Genomic DNA, 15,171 nt, shown 5'->3' on the forward strand with positions numbered 1-15,171 from the left:
GCAGCGGGCGGGCCGGCCCTGGCGGTTCGAACGGGAAGCCAGGGAAAGGGCGGGAGGAAGAGCCAGCAGTTTGTGGGAGGGCGCGCCGGCCCCGCCCCTGGGCTCGGGTTCCCACCCTCCCACACCCGCCGGAGGAGCGTTCCCGAATGGGCCTGGGTGGCCTGCGGCAAACTAGTGACGGTGGTTCTGGTGGGCACATCTCCTAGAGGCGGACAACGGGGAGGGGGTGGTATGGGAGGCTTAGGCCACCTAGACTCGAGGTGATGGCCTGATAGGGAGAAAAGCTGACGCCCTTGCTCTGCAAACACAAATACTTTGCAGATCCACAGTTCCCATTTTTGCAGATATGGCCCATTGCTAATAAAACCTTTATTTAAAGAAAAAAACCCCAAAAAACTGTTCTTTATTTGATAGACCCAGGTCACACAGCGCCCCTCCCCCCCCAATAAAGCATCCCCAAGCCGCCCCCCACCCCCACCCCAAACACACAGAGGATCTGGATCTGTCTTCATTTCCTGTTGGCCTGGGCCGTACCAATAACACACTGGTTCACCTGCGGGCAGAGGGTTTAGACAGGATAAAAACGTTTTCTAAGTAACCAAAATAACAGTTTTCTCTGTTTCTCTGGATTGCCTCCCACCCCCAATATTGGGGCTGCCCTCAGAAAATACTGAAGGGCTCTGAAGGTGGGTTCAGGCTGGTCTCAGTTAAGGTGAGGTCTCTGCCCACTAACCACACCAAGTCTGGATGAGGTGAAGAGGCCTGACTGAGAAGGGATGGAGGCCACACACAGGAGCAGAGAGAGATGGAACGTCCATTTTCAGCAATACCGTGGCCCAGAGACCCCAAGCCTCCCACCATTTACTGGTTAATAAGTTAGATAAAACATGAACAACACTCATTTAAGAACCAAGGCTCCTTGGAAAATAAATGATCCTAAGTTTAGGCAGGATATGTACACGACGAATCTACAATAAAGACTACTGGTTCCTGTCTAAAGGACACAGAAGCCAACTTAAAGGAGCGCCCACTGGCCAAAGATGGGGCAATTTGAGCATCAGAAAAAATGACTACAAAGGATATATATCAAATCCATAAGCATCTGTAAAATGACACCCACCCAGATAAAAACCCACTTGGTCACCTTTGGAAGTTGCCAAGATACCAACTTCTAATACTGAAAATTAATAAAGAATCTAGCATTTACTCTGCCTTTCCTATATAGACTGGATTTCAGAGTAACCAAATACATGGCAAAGGGAAGTTCATTATAGAAGAGACAGGACTAACAAATGTAAAGTGACTGAGAAAATTAAACTCTCTAATGAAATAATAGATCTAGGTACGATCATTGTTCGATAAAATCACTAAGTGAAATCACTAGGTCAATAGGGAGTTTTCAAATGGTAACAAGCTGGTAACACCCAAATCCCATGATTGATTTTTATTTCATTAAAACGATTGGATATTAGGTGCTCCTGATGCAACAGAAAGTATACTGTACCATCTTGAGTTTTCTTGTCAAGAAATATAAGCCTGGGCGCCTGGGTGGCTCAGTCGTTAAGCGTCTGCCTTCGGCTCAGGTCATGATCCCAGGGTCCTAGGATCGAGTCCCACATCGGGCTCCCTGCTCTGCGGGAAGCCTGCTTCTCCCTCTCCCACTCCCCCTGCTTGTGTTCCTGCTCTCACTATGTCTCTGTCAAATAAATAAATAAAATCTTAAAAAAAAAAAAAGAAAAGAAAAGAAATATAAGCCTGATTCAAATCTAACAAGCCCCTAAAACTTTAGTGGAAGGAGCATAAATCTCCTAGAGAATTCATGGCATGGCCTTCCCTTAATGTTTAAGTGGGTTTTGGAGCCTGACTTCACACTACTTGGAATGGTCTGAAAACCATCTAAGTCTCTCACTTTTTTTTTTTTTTGAGAGAGAGAGTGTGTGCACGCATGGGGCAGGGGGGCAGAGGTGGAGGGAGAGAAAGAATCTGAAGTGGGTTCCACGCGACGTGGGGCTTGACCTCACGACCCTGAGATCATGCCCTGAACCGGTATCAAGAGTCGGACGCTTAACCGACTGAGCCACCCAGGCGCCCACATCTAAGTCTCCTTTGATCCAGCAATCCCAATGCTAGGAATCTCTCCCTACATAGTCAGATATGACTAAACAAATATAAAATGACATATATGTACAAGGTTAGCCAACATGGTCTTGTTTGTAAAAGGGTGGAAACAATCCAAGTGTCCAGTAGAGGGAACTGGTGGATAAACTTTGGTGCAGCCACATAGCAGAGTCCCAGGCAGACATAAAAATAATGGGATGATCTCTGCGTGCTGGGGGTGGGGAGAGGAGTAATCTTAGGGATATCTTGTTAAGCAGAACAAAGTACAGAACAACATATATATATATATATATATATATATATACACACACACATATACATACATATATATGAAAAGAGAGATGTCTATAGAAGAAGGAAGGGAATAAGCACAAGCATATTGCTTATATTTGCAAGAAGAAACACTGAAAGGATAAGTAAAATGCCAAATGTTAAAAATGACTACCTCTACCAGGGCAGGTGGGGAGAATGGGGTGCACAGGGGTGGTGGTAAAACTTCATTTGTTGTGTATAGCTTTTATATAGTTTTGACCCCTTAACTACCTATTTTTAAAAATTAAAAAACCCTGGGGCGCCTGAGTGGCTCAGTCGTTCAGCGTCTGCCTCCAGCTCAGGTCATGATCCCAGGGTCCTGGGCTCAAGCCCCACATCGGGCTCCCTGCTCTGCGGGAAGCCTGCTTCTCCCTCTCCCACTCCTCCTGCTTGTGTTCCCTCTCTCACTGTGTCTCTCTCTGTCAAATAAATAAATAAAATCTTAAAAAAAAAAAAAATTAAAAAACCCCAAGACCCAATAGCTAAAAATGGATCCAGAGAGATAGTACCCCAGATGCCCGGCAAATGCAAATCCTTTCCAGATGAATGTGCCCTTGGCCTAAAGGACTGAAGGGGACCCTAAAGGGTCAGAATGGAGAAGCCTACAATCACCCAGGGGTCCTGACAGGGCCTGGGCTTGGTGGTAACTGCACCTTGGAGGCAAAGCGTAGGGAGTTGAGGGACTCAGAGACGTTCTCTTCTAGGGGGGAAATGTTCACGAACATGAGCCTGTGGAGAGAGGAGAGGGGACCAAACCCCAGCATCAGTGGCTGGGTGGAGCCTGCACCAGGTTCCCACTGTTGCCCCTTTCCGGCCCCTGACCCCAGCCTCACAGTCTCCACCCAACCCCTCCTGTCTGTCTGTCGCTTTCACTCACATCTTAGCGCTGCCACCCAGAGAATTCTGCAGCAGGTAGGTGAGTTTGCTGTTCCGGTAAGGAATGTGGGACTCCTGGAGGGTTGAGGGAGACGGGTGATTAGGATAGGACAGGGTTCAGCGTGAGCAGCCTCAACCCACCCCAGGTCCCACCGGCCCCCATCCCCATTCCCACCTTGTTGCTCAGGGCCATGATGACCAGCCCCAGGGTGGACAGGCTGCTGTTAATGGCTTGTGTTTCCCGAAGGCGTTCCCGTTCCCCAGGGCCAAGGGCTAAGCCAGGGTCCAGCCGCTCACTCCCAGCCAGGTCCACAAGGCTGAGGGGGGCCCCACACTGCAGGCCCCGCCCGGCGTGCTCCCCAGAGATCTGGAGCTGGAACACGCTGTGACTGCGTGATGAGCGCTCGTTCTGCGACGTGCGGGCCACCGCCCTGTTCTGGCGGGCCACGTGGAGCAGGGCCTCCACCTGGGGACAGGAGGAGCAAGGGGCAAGAGCGGGCAGGGGCTCAGCACGCAGCCACGTCGGCAGCAATGACCCAGAGTCAGTGCCTGCCCTCTTGAAGATTTCTTTCTAGCCAGTGAAGAGACAGAATGATTAAGTAAAATGCACAGCTACGGCTCCAGAGTCCTGAGGGGGAAACTAGAACAGAACCAGGAAGAGCGCGTGAAGGTAGGGTGAGGGCTGCAATTTGAGACAGGATGGCCAGGGACAGCTTCAGTGCCTTCAACTCTGAAGGCAGCGAGGGAGCAAGCCATTCGAAGAGAGGAACATTCAGGCAAAAGCCCTGAATCGAGAATGTGATGAGCTGGCTGGGGAACAGCCAGGAGGCCAGCGAGGCTGGAGAGAGCTGAGCAAGGGGAGTAGTAGGAAATGGGACCTGAGATACAGCGGGCAGGGGCCAGGAAGCCCTCGGCATGTGCGTCACTCTACCCCCTCGTTCCCTAAGGCAGACAGATCTACCTTACAGCCCCCCAACACCCCCCACCCCCCGGCCAAAACTGACGTGGCGACCCACCGACGCAACCCACCCTTCCATCCTTCCGCTCTCTCCTGGTCCCTCCTACGTCCACCTACATCCTGTGCCACCCTGCCCACTCCTCCCCATTCTCCAGTCCCAGTGCCGCTCGGTGCTTACCTCTTTCTCACAGGACACAGGAACATAGCGGGCATTGGTGACAGTGAGCTCCTCACTCCCCGGCCCTGCCCGGCGAATCTCACACTCACCGCCCTGGCCCTTCCGGGTCCCCGTGGCCAGCAGGTCTCGGACAGTCTCATTATAGATCTCTACGTAGCTTGCCACAAAGCTGTAGGTCCAGCCCTGGCCGCCCAGCTCCTGGGCCACAGAGAAGAGGTGCCGCAGGGCCCGAGGGATCAGGCCCTCCACCTGGGGGTCTCCCCCAGGCCCGCCCTCCATGGTGAAGGTCTTGCCACTGCCTGTCTGGCCATAGGCAAAGATGCACACTGGGTAGCCATCCAGGGCTGACTGGACAAGCATGGCAATCTCCTCAAACACTTGGTCCTGTCCACTCCCTGGTGGGAATACCCGGTCGAAGGAGAAGTCGTGGCGGGTGGTGGGGGCCGGCGCCCCACTCAGGGTCCCACGACGATCGTCAGACCGGGAGACACTGAGGCGGGTTGGAGGATCGGAGGGCCCGCCAGGGCCAGAGGGAAACAGGAGGAAGCCTGGGGACGGGGTGGGCTCCCCTGGAAGGACAGGGCGGACCCGGCAGAACACACGGATATTGCCTTTGAGTTCCTGTAGCTGGTTGTGGAGTCGCCGGCGCTCCATCTCTAGCCCATGCAGACGTTCTCCTTGCTCCACCAGTGCGGCCGCCTGCGCTGCAGCCTCCTGACGCAGACATGCCACCTCCGCTTGGCTGCCTGACAGAGCTGCTTCTGAGGCCTGCAGCCTCCTCTGTTCGGAACGGAGTGGACACAGAGGGTGAGACCCAGCAGAAGAATAAGGACAAGTCACAACGAGGTGGGGGGTGGAGGGAGGGCAGTCCCTGTCCCCAAGGACTTCAAAGTCTGCTAAGGAAAGAGGTAAGAAAATAAGAGTCATGGTACCAGATTAGGGAGTGCTCTGGGAACAGCCAAAAGGGGCACAAGGACAATGATAGCTAAGCCGACACCCAAAAGTATCGGAATAAACCAAGGAAAAGACAGAGAACAGAAAGAATGTTCCACAAAGAGGGAAGTGAATGTGCAAAATGCCCTGAAGAGAAGATTGAATCATTTGAGAAACTGCAAGTAATTCCATCTAAGTTGGTGGGGACATCAAGGAGTCAAATGGACATGAGAAGAAGAGAGAATGCCGCAGGGATTTTTGACCAGGGAAGAAAGAGACTGAGGAGAAGATGGAGGATGAGGGGAGACACAGATCTGGGGTGGGGTGGGGGGCTATGAAAGCAGTCAGGATAGGGAGAAGTGGGGCAGAAAGCAAGACGCAGTCAGGAGTGGGCAGGGGTGGAGAAGGACAGAGGAATACTGCTGGAGAGAGGTGGCCAGGGACTCCCAAGCCCAAAGAGTCCTCAGGGTAACCCAGAAAGGAGGGTTGGCGTTTGGTAAGAAGGTGGCCCTTACCTCCTGCTCCTCCAGCCGGGCGGCCAGTCCCCTTCGCTCCGCCTGCAATCCCAACTGTTCTTTCTGGAGCTCTTGCACCAAGCCTTCCTTTGTGCCCAGCTGCTCTTCCAGCTCTAGGACATGGGCCCTGAGGTTCCCCAACTCCTGCTGACCCTGCTCAGCCTGGGCCTGCAGCCTGGCCAACTCCCCTTCCAGTGTCCTGCACTCTGCCCCCAGGGCCTGGGCCTGTTGCTGGGCCTCCTCGAGTTGGTCCTGCAGTTGTAGGTTCTCCTGGTTCAAAGTCTGAGTCCTCTCACGGAAGCACTTCAGCTGGGCATTCAGGTCACATAACTGACCCTTTAAGTCCCAGGCCGGACGTTTGGTGGGTTTCTTCCCTCCCACCATGGGAGGGGCAGCCGCTAAGATGGGCACGGAAAGGACAAAGGTCAGGGAGGTCGTGGCTTTCTATCTTTCCTCCCTCCAGGCCTTTAAGGCCTCCACACCCACTGCTACAACTCTTTCCCCTCCAGACAGGGAGGGAACCAAATGGATTTTTTTGGGGGGTACTCACCACCTCCTCTCCTTCCTATCCCAGCCTCTCACCCAATGGTTATGCTTGGCACCTACCTGCAGGCTTCTGGGCAGGAACGGCAGGGCCTGGTTTCTGATTCTTCAACACTAGAGAATCGGGGAGTTAACATAAGAAATCACAGCACCAGGGTCTTTCCACCCCCATCATCTCCTTTTACACATACCCCCAAATCTCTCCTCAGCCCCAGCTCTGAAGCACTATTACCTGTGGCAATAGCTGTGGAACATCGGGGTCCTGAATTCTTGGGAACTTTTGGAGCTGTCGGGAGATGGGACAGGAAAAAGTAGCACAATCAGTCTCAGGGTGGCATGAACTCTGGCTGGGCCAGGCACAGAGTCGTTGCTTTTTCTGAGGATTAGAAATAAGATAACTTCGGGGCGCCTGGGGGCTCAGATGGTTAAGCGTCTGCCTTCAGCTCAGGTCATGATCCCAGGGTCCTGGGATCGAGCCCCACATCGGGCTCCTGGCTCAGCGAGGAGCCTGCTTCTCCCTCTGCCTCTGCCTCTCTCCCTGCTCATGCTTTCTCTCTCTCTCTCTGTATCTCTGTGTCTCAAATGAATAAATAAAATCTTTAAAAAAAAAAAAAAAGAAAGAAGATAACTTCCCTCTTCCCTGAAATCTGGCCAGCTCTGAAGATATCCTTCCCAGGACCAGAAATTACTCAAGACACCAAGAAATAAGTTGGACCAAGATAAGCAAAAAGAGCAGGGGGCAGAGCCATGTGTCAAGAGCGCTACCATTTATATATATAAAAAAAAATGTTGGAGAACATGTCCAGATGTGCTTGAACGCCCACAGAACGCCCTGGAAGGGACAGAACGCCCACAGAACGCCCCTGGGCAGGGGAACTGGGTGGCTGGGGGACAGGGGTAGGAGGGAGACTTTCCTCTGTAAAATGACTTTTGTGCCTTTGGAATTTGGAGGGGGGTGGAGAGGGAGAGGGAGAGAGAGAATCCCAAGCAGGCTCCATGCCCATAGTGGAGCCTGACTTGGGGCTGGATCTCATGATCCTGAGATCATGACTTGAGGCAAAATCAAGAGTCAGATGCTTAACCCACCGAGCCACCCAGGCACCCCGTGTGCCTTTGGAATTTTAAAACAAGTGAAACCTATTACCTATTCAAAATAAGCTAAAATTGAAAGACAAGAAATAAGTGAGTTGAAGAGCACTGGACTTCTATTCCCTTGGTTTCTGCCCACTGCTAGAACCCACCTGTGGTCTGGCCTTGTGTCTGTGGTCTTGCAGTGAGGGCAGGTGCTCTGGGGTGGGACGTGGCAATTTTGGTCACTGTATCCAGTCCTCGTGTCCTTTTCTGGAGATAGACAAGAATTGGGTACATTTACTCTCCCTGATTGGTTTAGACACACACACTCTCCCTCTGTCTCTTTCACACACACACACACACACACACACACACATGTAAAGCTTTTCCAAACCCAGCTCACCTTCTCAGGCTCTAAGGCATCCTCCATCTGGTCAGGCCCCCTCTTAAACCTGGTTCCCGGTAGAGGCAGCCGAGAAGGAGCCTTGACCAGGGGCCTCTTCAGCTCTACGTTCCCCCTCACTTCCAACAAGGGGGACCTCTGCTGGGAAAAGAGAGACCCTTCAGACATACCCTGGAGCCCAAATGTCCCAAGAACTCCCCTTCTTAGTCCCCTAGCCTAATTCTCAACCACCAACAAGCACTGACTGAGTACCTCTTGTGCACAAACCGGGGCCCACAGATGATGTGCCAGCCAAAAGGCACAGAGAGAAGTGGGACATAATGCAAAAGTGGGAGAAAGTTCTAAGGGAAAAGCTGGACAGATGCTGAACTTCAGCGAACTTTAAGAGTAGTACTTTTTTTTTTTTTTTTTTTAAGATTTTATTTATTTATTTGACAGAGAGAGCATGCACAAGAGAGGGTGAGTGGCAGGCAGAGGGAGAGGAAGAAGCAGGCTCCCCGCTGAGCAAGGAGCCTGATACCAAGCTCGATCCCAGGACCCCGGGATCCTGACCTGAGCCAAAGGCAGACACTTAACCAACTGAGCCACCCAGGCATCCCAAGGGTAGTACTTAAACAAGCACAGAGAAATGGATACTTTCTTCAGAAGGCAAAACCTCAAATATACACATAATATGGCTGGGAAACCAATAGGCTCTTTCAGCTAAAATGGAGAATCATAAATAAGAGAGAGAGTGGAAGATAGATAAGGCTGAAGACTAGATAGGAGGAGTAGGTAATATTTTACTTATTTTTAAAAAAAAATTTTTTTTAGAGAGGGAGAGAGAGAATCTTACCCAGGCTCCACATCCAGCCCAAGCACCATGTGGGGCTCGATCTCATGACCCTGAGATCATGACCTGAGCTGAAATCAAGAGTCTGATGCTCAACCAACTGAGCCACCCAGGCTCCTCAAGTGGGTAACATTTTAGAATTTGTTTTAAATGCTTCCTCTGTATCAACCTAATCCTTACAGCAGCCCACTGAGGAGGTGCTATTATCAGCCTCATTTCGCAGATGAGGGAAAGGAAGGCACTGAGAGGTAAAATAGCTTGTCTAAGCTCATCAGCGAGTAAAAGGCAGAGCCGCAGTTACAATCTAGACAGTCTGGTTCTGGAGGCCATGCGTTTAACTGCTAGAATATAGTGACCTGTAGGACTTTGATGCCAGGCTAAGGAGGAGTTTAGGCTTTAGCTTTGTGTGTGTGGAAAACCAGACACAGTTTCTGATCAGGCATGTTAAAAATATACAAAAGAGCCTATTTATAAAAAACAATGAATTGTAAGTAGGCTGACTTGCATGGAGAAGACTAAGAAGCAGCATGACCCAGTTTAGAGACCACCAAAGTACAGGTGTGGGGTGGGGGCAGTGTGAAAGAGAGATCCTCTCCTAAGCACCTCAATTCGGTGCCTGGAGATTATGTCCACTCCACAGCTACTCCTGTCTAGGGTGACCAACCATTCTAGTTTGCGCAGAACTAACGGGTTTCTGAGGACACAGAACTTCTCCGTGCTAAAGCCAGATCCTTCCTATGCAAACCCTACTCTGATCCCACCATCAGGAGAGCACTATGTAGACTGATCAACTTCTGATCTTCACTATAATTAACTTTTAATTCCAAGGCCAGTCTCTCTGCCCTTTGGCTTCCTTCCTTCATTCAATATTTACTTAGTGTTTGTTATGTGCCAGAAAACGATCTGGGTTTGGGAGTAATAGATGTGATCCCTGCCTGCAAAATACTCATGAAAAAATGGGGAAGAGAAGCATTTAAAGAGATTATTAAAACTTTACTGAGTGCTATCATAAAAAGTGCCCCAAGGAGGGGATGAGCATGTAGTTCAGATGGGGAGAGTGTCAGAGAACACTTCTAAAAGGTCTTTTAAGGCAAAACCTTGATGATGAGCGTTAGCCAGGGGGCTTGGGCCAAGGAAGAGCATCCCAGGCAGAAAGCAAGGAGGGGTGCATGCAAGGAATGTCAAGTTGTTCTGTTTAGCTGACACACGGAGTGTGCGCAGAAAGTGAGGAGATGAAGGGAAAGGATTGTGGCAGTCGGCATGCCATGATAAGGAGTCTAGCGTTTACTGAAGGCAAGAGGGACCATGATTTTGTCAGAATAGTAAGACAAGATTTGTACCAAAAAAGCAACGAGAAACAAGGTGAAGAATGAATGGAGGTAGATGAGGGGTATGACAGGCAGAAAGAATGCATCATTCCTTTCTTCCTTCATCCAACAAGGATTTGTTGCACTAAGATTTGTTGCAAGACTGCTCCATGCCAGACACTGTTCTAGAAGCTGGGGTGAGAGTAATGAATAAAATCCCTGCCCTCCCAGAGGTAACTTTATAGGGCATTCTTTCCAAACTGGAGTACCACAGAAGAATTAAACTCTACAAAAAATGATCCACTTTCTCAATTCTCCCAAGGATGTATACACCTCTTACCATTCTAGATGCATAAGAGAGAAGTTAATTCATTAGATAAAAAAGATGCATAGAGCTTAATTTTCATGGAACTCAGCCGAGAGGGGCTGTTTTAGGAGCTTGAGGGCTAAGTAGAAATCCATCTGAGAGAGGGCAGGCAGTGGGGATGAAGAGGAGGGGCTGGATTACTAGAAACCAAGTATTGATCTAACTTAGGAGCTGGCCTGGTGAGGGGAGGTAGAGGGCAGGCAGTGAGGGAGATGGAGGAGTCCAGGGTGATTCCAAGAGGCCTGCCACAGTTCCAACAACCAAGAGAACAGGAGGAAGGGCTGTTTTTCCCTTTTTAAAAAAATTTATTTGGGATGCCTGGATGGCTCGGTCAGTTGAGCATCTGCCTTTGGCTCGGGTCATGATCCTGGAGTCCTGGGATCCAGCCCCACCTTGAGCTCCCTGCTCAGCCTACTCTCTCTCCCTCTGCTGCTTCCCCGCCCTCTTGTGTGCTCTCTCTGTCAAATAATTTTTTTTTAAATATTTTATTTATTTATTTGACAGAGAGATAGAGTACAGGTAGGCAGAGAGGCAGGCAGAGGGAGAGGGAGAAGCAGGCTCTCCGCTGAGCAGGAAGCCGATGTGGGGCCCGATCCCAGGACCCTGGGATCATGACCCGAGCCGAAGGCAGATGCTCAACCGACTGAGCCACTCAGGCACCCCAAATAAATAAATATTTTTAAAAAATGTATTTTGAGAGAGAGAGTGCACTCAAGTAGGGGGAGGGGCAGAGGGAGAGAATCTTTAAGCAGACTCCCTGCTGAGTGCAGAGCCCTACAATGGGGCTTGATCTCATGACCCATGAGATCATGACCTGAGCCAAAACCAAGAGTTGGTCACTTAACTGACTGAGCCACCCAGGCACCCCTATTCTTTTGTTTTTTAATTAAACTTTTTATTTAAAACTCATTGCAGATCCATATGAACTCGTTAAGAAACAACATGGAGAGATTCCAAATACAACGAGATATATTTAAGGATGTTTACAGTGCATCCCTATAGAGAAAACTCTGGAACAATTTGATGCCCAGGTTTTTTAAATTTTAGTTTATTGGCTTATTGTCTTTCCTTACATTAGATTGTGAGCATCATAAGAACATATCTGTTTTGTTCACAACCATATAACCAGTATAATGCCTGCTACATGTCAGGACTCAATACATTTTTAAAGGAATGAAATTGGATGTCCACCGGTGGGGGAATACTTAAATAAACTGTGATATATCCAGACCACTGGCTTCTATACAAAAAAAAAAAAGGAGGTGGCATTATTTTTCCTGCTGCCTGCAGAAATGTGCACAAAGAATAGAATTATATAACTTATGACACATTTCCCATCTCCCCATAGAATGGCAGCTTCTCATAGAATGACATCTATAGAGATGACAGGGATTAGTCTTGTTTATTGTTGCATCCCAAGTTATCTACAACTGTGCCTGGTACATAGTAGGTGCTCAGTAAATATGAGAAGGCTTCTACTGGTTTTCACTGTCACAATCCTACTGCTCTGCTCTTTAGCTGTCAGGATACAAAGAACATCTCTTCAGGTTGAAACTTGTTTTGGGTAAATCTGAATGTGAAATACTAGTAAATAGAGGATCCAGACAGGAGTCTTTTTCTGGCACCAAAAGTCAATACACTCTCGCTGTCACACCTCTCTCTCCACTGGAGAGGGAAGGCTGCAGATGGTTGTGGGGTGCAGCAGGGCGCTGAGAGGAGAAGAAACTTAAGTCAAGCCAGTCTCAGGAGTCAGAGATCTCTGTAAAACCTGGAGGAGAGAGAATGAGGAGTCCTTCCGTTCAGGTTACCCCAATCCCTTTATCCCCTTCCAGCACTCCAAAGCGAAAGGAACAAGAGAGAACTGGAAAGATCATCAGCGGGGATTTGGCCTCGGGCACCATTTCCCCAGCGGTAGACGGAATCTCAGAACTCCCCTTTCTCGATCACACACTGTAATCGTCGGTAGGAATGGAGAAGTAAGTACAAATCAGACAAGCCTGAGAAATCGAAATGGAAAATCCTGGAGACATGAAAGTGAGGAAGGGTGTATGGGACTCCCTGAAATTGGGGGAGAGCAGACAGACATGCACTCCGACTTCCTGGGGCTGCTCCCTGCCCTCTCCCTCCCTCCTGTCCACTGTTCGGGGACGCACGGACTTTCACCCTCCAAGCAGGCAGGACGAAGGCCGGCCGGGAGCCGGGGGCTCGTCACCATCGTGGGCAAGAGACCCAACGCGGCTTCTACTCACCTGCGGCTCCATGTCCAGTTCCGTACCACACGCGCCAGGCGAGCACAATGGAAGAGGACACGGCGCCCGGGCTCCCGGGACCCGCGTTCTCTCGCCGGCTCGCGACACAAAGCACGCGCGCTCCGGGCTCCGGGGGGCTACCAGCCGGGTGCCACACCCGCCACTTTTGAATTCCAACCGCCGCCACCTTTCTCACCTCCCTCCGCAAGCAAGGGCCAATCGTCGCCGGCGCCACAGCCAAGGGCCAATCGCAGCGCCCTCCGCCTCCCGAGGCCACACCCCGCCAGGCCGGCACCTTCTCCTTCCTGCTTCGCGGGCGACCGGGAGGCAGGCTAGTTAGTCACACTTCCGGCTCCACTTCCACCTCTCTCACCCTCCCCTCCTGTAGCCGTCGTCGCGCTGCACTTCCGCTCGGCTCCTAGCTGTAGCGCCTTACGTCAGAAAATGCCTGTAACGCGCAGCGCGAAAGTACCTAGAGTGGGGCGAGAGCGCTGGAGGAAAGTAATCACGCGTGCGCAAACGGGGACCCGTTTAGGGGGAGGGACGCGACGAGCCCGCCCCTAGCGACTGCAGCAGGGAGCGCACTCGTTACCCTCGACTGGATCGTAGTGATTGCGGTTGGTGGCGCGGCGCCTCTCCGCGGAGTTGAACTCCGGGTAAAGCTCCGGGAAAGTGGTAGCAGGAGCCCTCCCGCGAATGTGGGAGTGGCCGCATCTGCCCCTTCCCCAGTCATTTTGGCATTTTTCACCAGACTTAGGGACGTTGGGTACGGCTTGGCGCTTCTGGAAGCCCGACAGTGGGGATTCGAGGCTCAGAGGAGTTTTCTCTGCAGTCCCCCTCATCAACCTACCTACTAGGTACCTGGGCGCTGATACCGGTGCTGGGGAGCTGGCTTAGGGCCTTTGGAGCCTCGAACCCGCGGACTTACATTTATGGAATATTTTATGCTTTTCAGGCTGTCTGCATGTGCATTATCTCTTTTAATAATCGCTAAATTCACTGAGCTCTTACTATGTGTCGAGTGTTTTGCATTTTTTATCTGCAAGCTGGATGAAGGAGGCAGGTTTAGAAAGGTTAAGTAACAAGCACAAGGTCACACTGCTGATTGGGAGTGGATCTAGATTCTATTAGCTTCGAAATCCAAGCTATATGTTACCTCACACTACCTCCAACAATCTTAGTGTCAAAGACATCAAACTCTTACCTGTGAGTAATTTGCAGAGTGGTTCTACCCATTTATTCGTGGGAGTTTCCAACCAACCTGGAGATGGGACAGGGATTTTATTGATGAGACTGAAAGGCAGGGGGAAATCTGTCTTGGTGCATTTTTGGAGATTGACAGAATTGGAACTCAAGCCACCTGTCTTCCAATCCAGTGCTTTAACTTGAATTCAAACCTGCTTGTGGAGGGAGCAGACTGGGGAGACACAGAGTCTGAAAACCAGGGGTCATCCCCCAAACTTTGATAGCTTAGGAAACTTACAAAAAGCAGGAGCTTGAAAAGAAGAGAGAAGAAGAGTGAGGGAGGAAACAAGAAGACCAACACTTAATGGATGGGTCAAGAGGGAGAACTGAGAAGAAACGTAACAGCAAAAGACATTTCTCAAAGTTATAAACAAATGTTAGACTAGGGGAAATATGGATCCATCAGTACATTAGAGGGGAAACAGTTCATTCATGTCAATTGATACATAAAAACTACTCGAAATATTCATCCGTTGATATTAAAGACTACCCTATAACCTGATAAAGGACATCCTCAAAAATCCTGCAGCACACATCACAATAATGGTGAAGTGTTGAAAGCATTTCTCTTAAGATGAGAAACAAGCCAAGGCTGCTTGCTCTCAATAACCCCAGTCAATGCAATAATGGAAGTTTAGCCAGTCCAATAAACAACAGCAACAAATATATAAGGATTGGGAAAAAAACAAGAATATCAGTATTTGTGGATGAAATTATTGTGTGTGTAGCAACCCCAAAAGAAAATTGAGATAGAATTGGTAAGTGAATTTAGCAAGGTTGCTGGGTACAAAATCAATATAACAAAAATCAGTATACAAAACCTATTGCATTTCTAGCATCAGCAACCATCAGAGAGCATAACTTTTAAAAATATTTGCCATTTGAGGGGTACCTAGGTGGCTCAGTCAGTTAAGCATCCCATTCTTTTTTTTTTTTTTTTTTTTAAGATTTTATTTATTTATGTGACTGAGAGAGACACAGTGAGAAAGGGAACACAAGCAGGGGGAGTGGGAGAGGGCGAAGCAGGCCTCCCGCCGAGCAGAGAGCCGGACGCGGGGCTCGATCCCAGGATCCCGGGACCACAACCTGAGCCAAAGGCAGACGCCAAACGACAGCCACCCAGGCGCCCCAAGCGCCCCGCTCTTGATTTCAGCTCAAGTCATGATCTCAGGATTGTAAGGTTGAGCCCTGCGTTGGGCTCTGCACTCACTGGGGAGTCTGCTTGAGATTTTATCTCTCCCTCTCCCTCTGCCCCCCTCTCAAC

The 15,171-nt window shown here is 50.0% G+C and overlaps 1 protein-coding gene across 1 annotated transcript; it reads right to left on the bottom strand.

Annotated features, from left to right (window-relative positions):
• Positions 1-496: 496 nt before the first annotated feature.
• KIFC1 (kinesin family member C1) lies at positions 497-13,504 on the bottom strand. The gene is made up of 13 exons (XM_044917225.1): positions 13,255-13,504; positions 13,036-13,093; positions 12,663-12,849; positions 7,908-8,045; positions 7,675-7,774; positions 6,666-6,719; positions 6,491-6,547; positions 5,891-6,288; positions 4,443-5,222; positions 3,482-3,772; positions 3,308-3,381; positions 3,084-3,159; positions 497-553 (listed from the first exon to the last, which is right to left on the bottom strand). Exons 1-13 carry the CDS (start codon positions 13,502-13,504, stop codon positions 509-511), a joined length of 2,508 nt encoding a protein of 835 aa, XP_044773160.1. The 3' UTR covers positions 497-508.
• Between the last annotated feature and the right edge of the window lie 1,667 nt (positions 13,505-15,171).

The sequence above is a fragment of the Neomonachus schauinslandi genome, chromosome 8 (genome assembly GCF_002201575.2).
Source record: "Neomonachus schauinslandi chromosome 8, ASM220157v2, whole genome shotgun sequence".
NCBI classification, from domain to species: domain Eukaryota; kingdom Metazoa; phylum Chordata; class Mammalia; order Carnivora; family Phocidae; genus Neomonachus; species Neomonachus schauinslandi.

Excerpts from the sequence above, each read along its gene's own strand:
- KIFC1 (XM_044917225.1), bottom strand. The coding sequence starts at position 13,504 with ATGAGGGGGACTGCAGAGAAAACTCCTCTGAGCCTCGAATCCCCACTG. Across the intron at positions 13,094-13,254 it reads TCACTACGATCCAGTCGAGG|GCGCTACAGCTAGGAGCCGA; the intron begins GTAACGAGTGCG and ends TTCTGACGTAAG. Across the intron at positions 8,046-12,662 it reads AACTGGACATGGAGCCGCAG|AGGTCCCCCTTGTTGGAAGT; the intron begins GTGAGTAGAAGC and ends TTTTCCCAGCAG.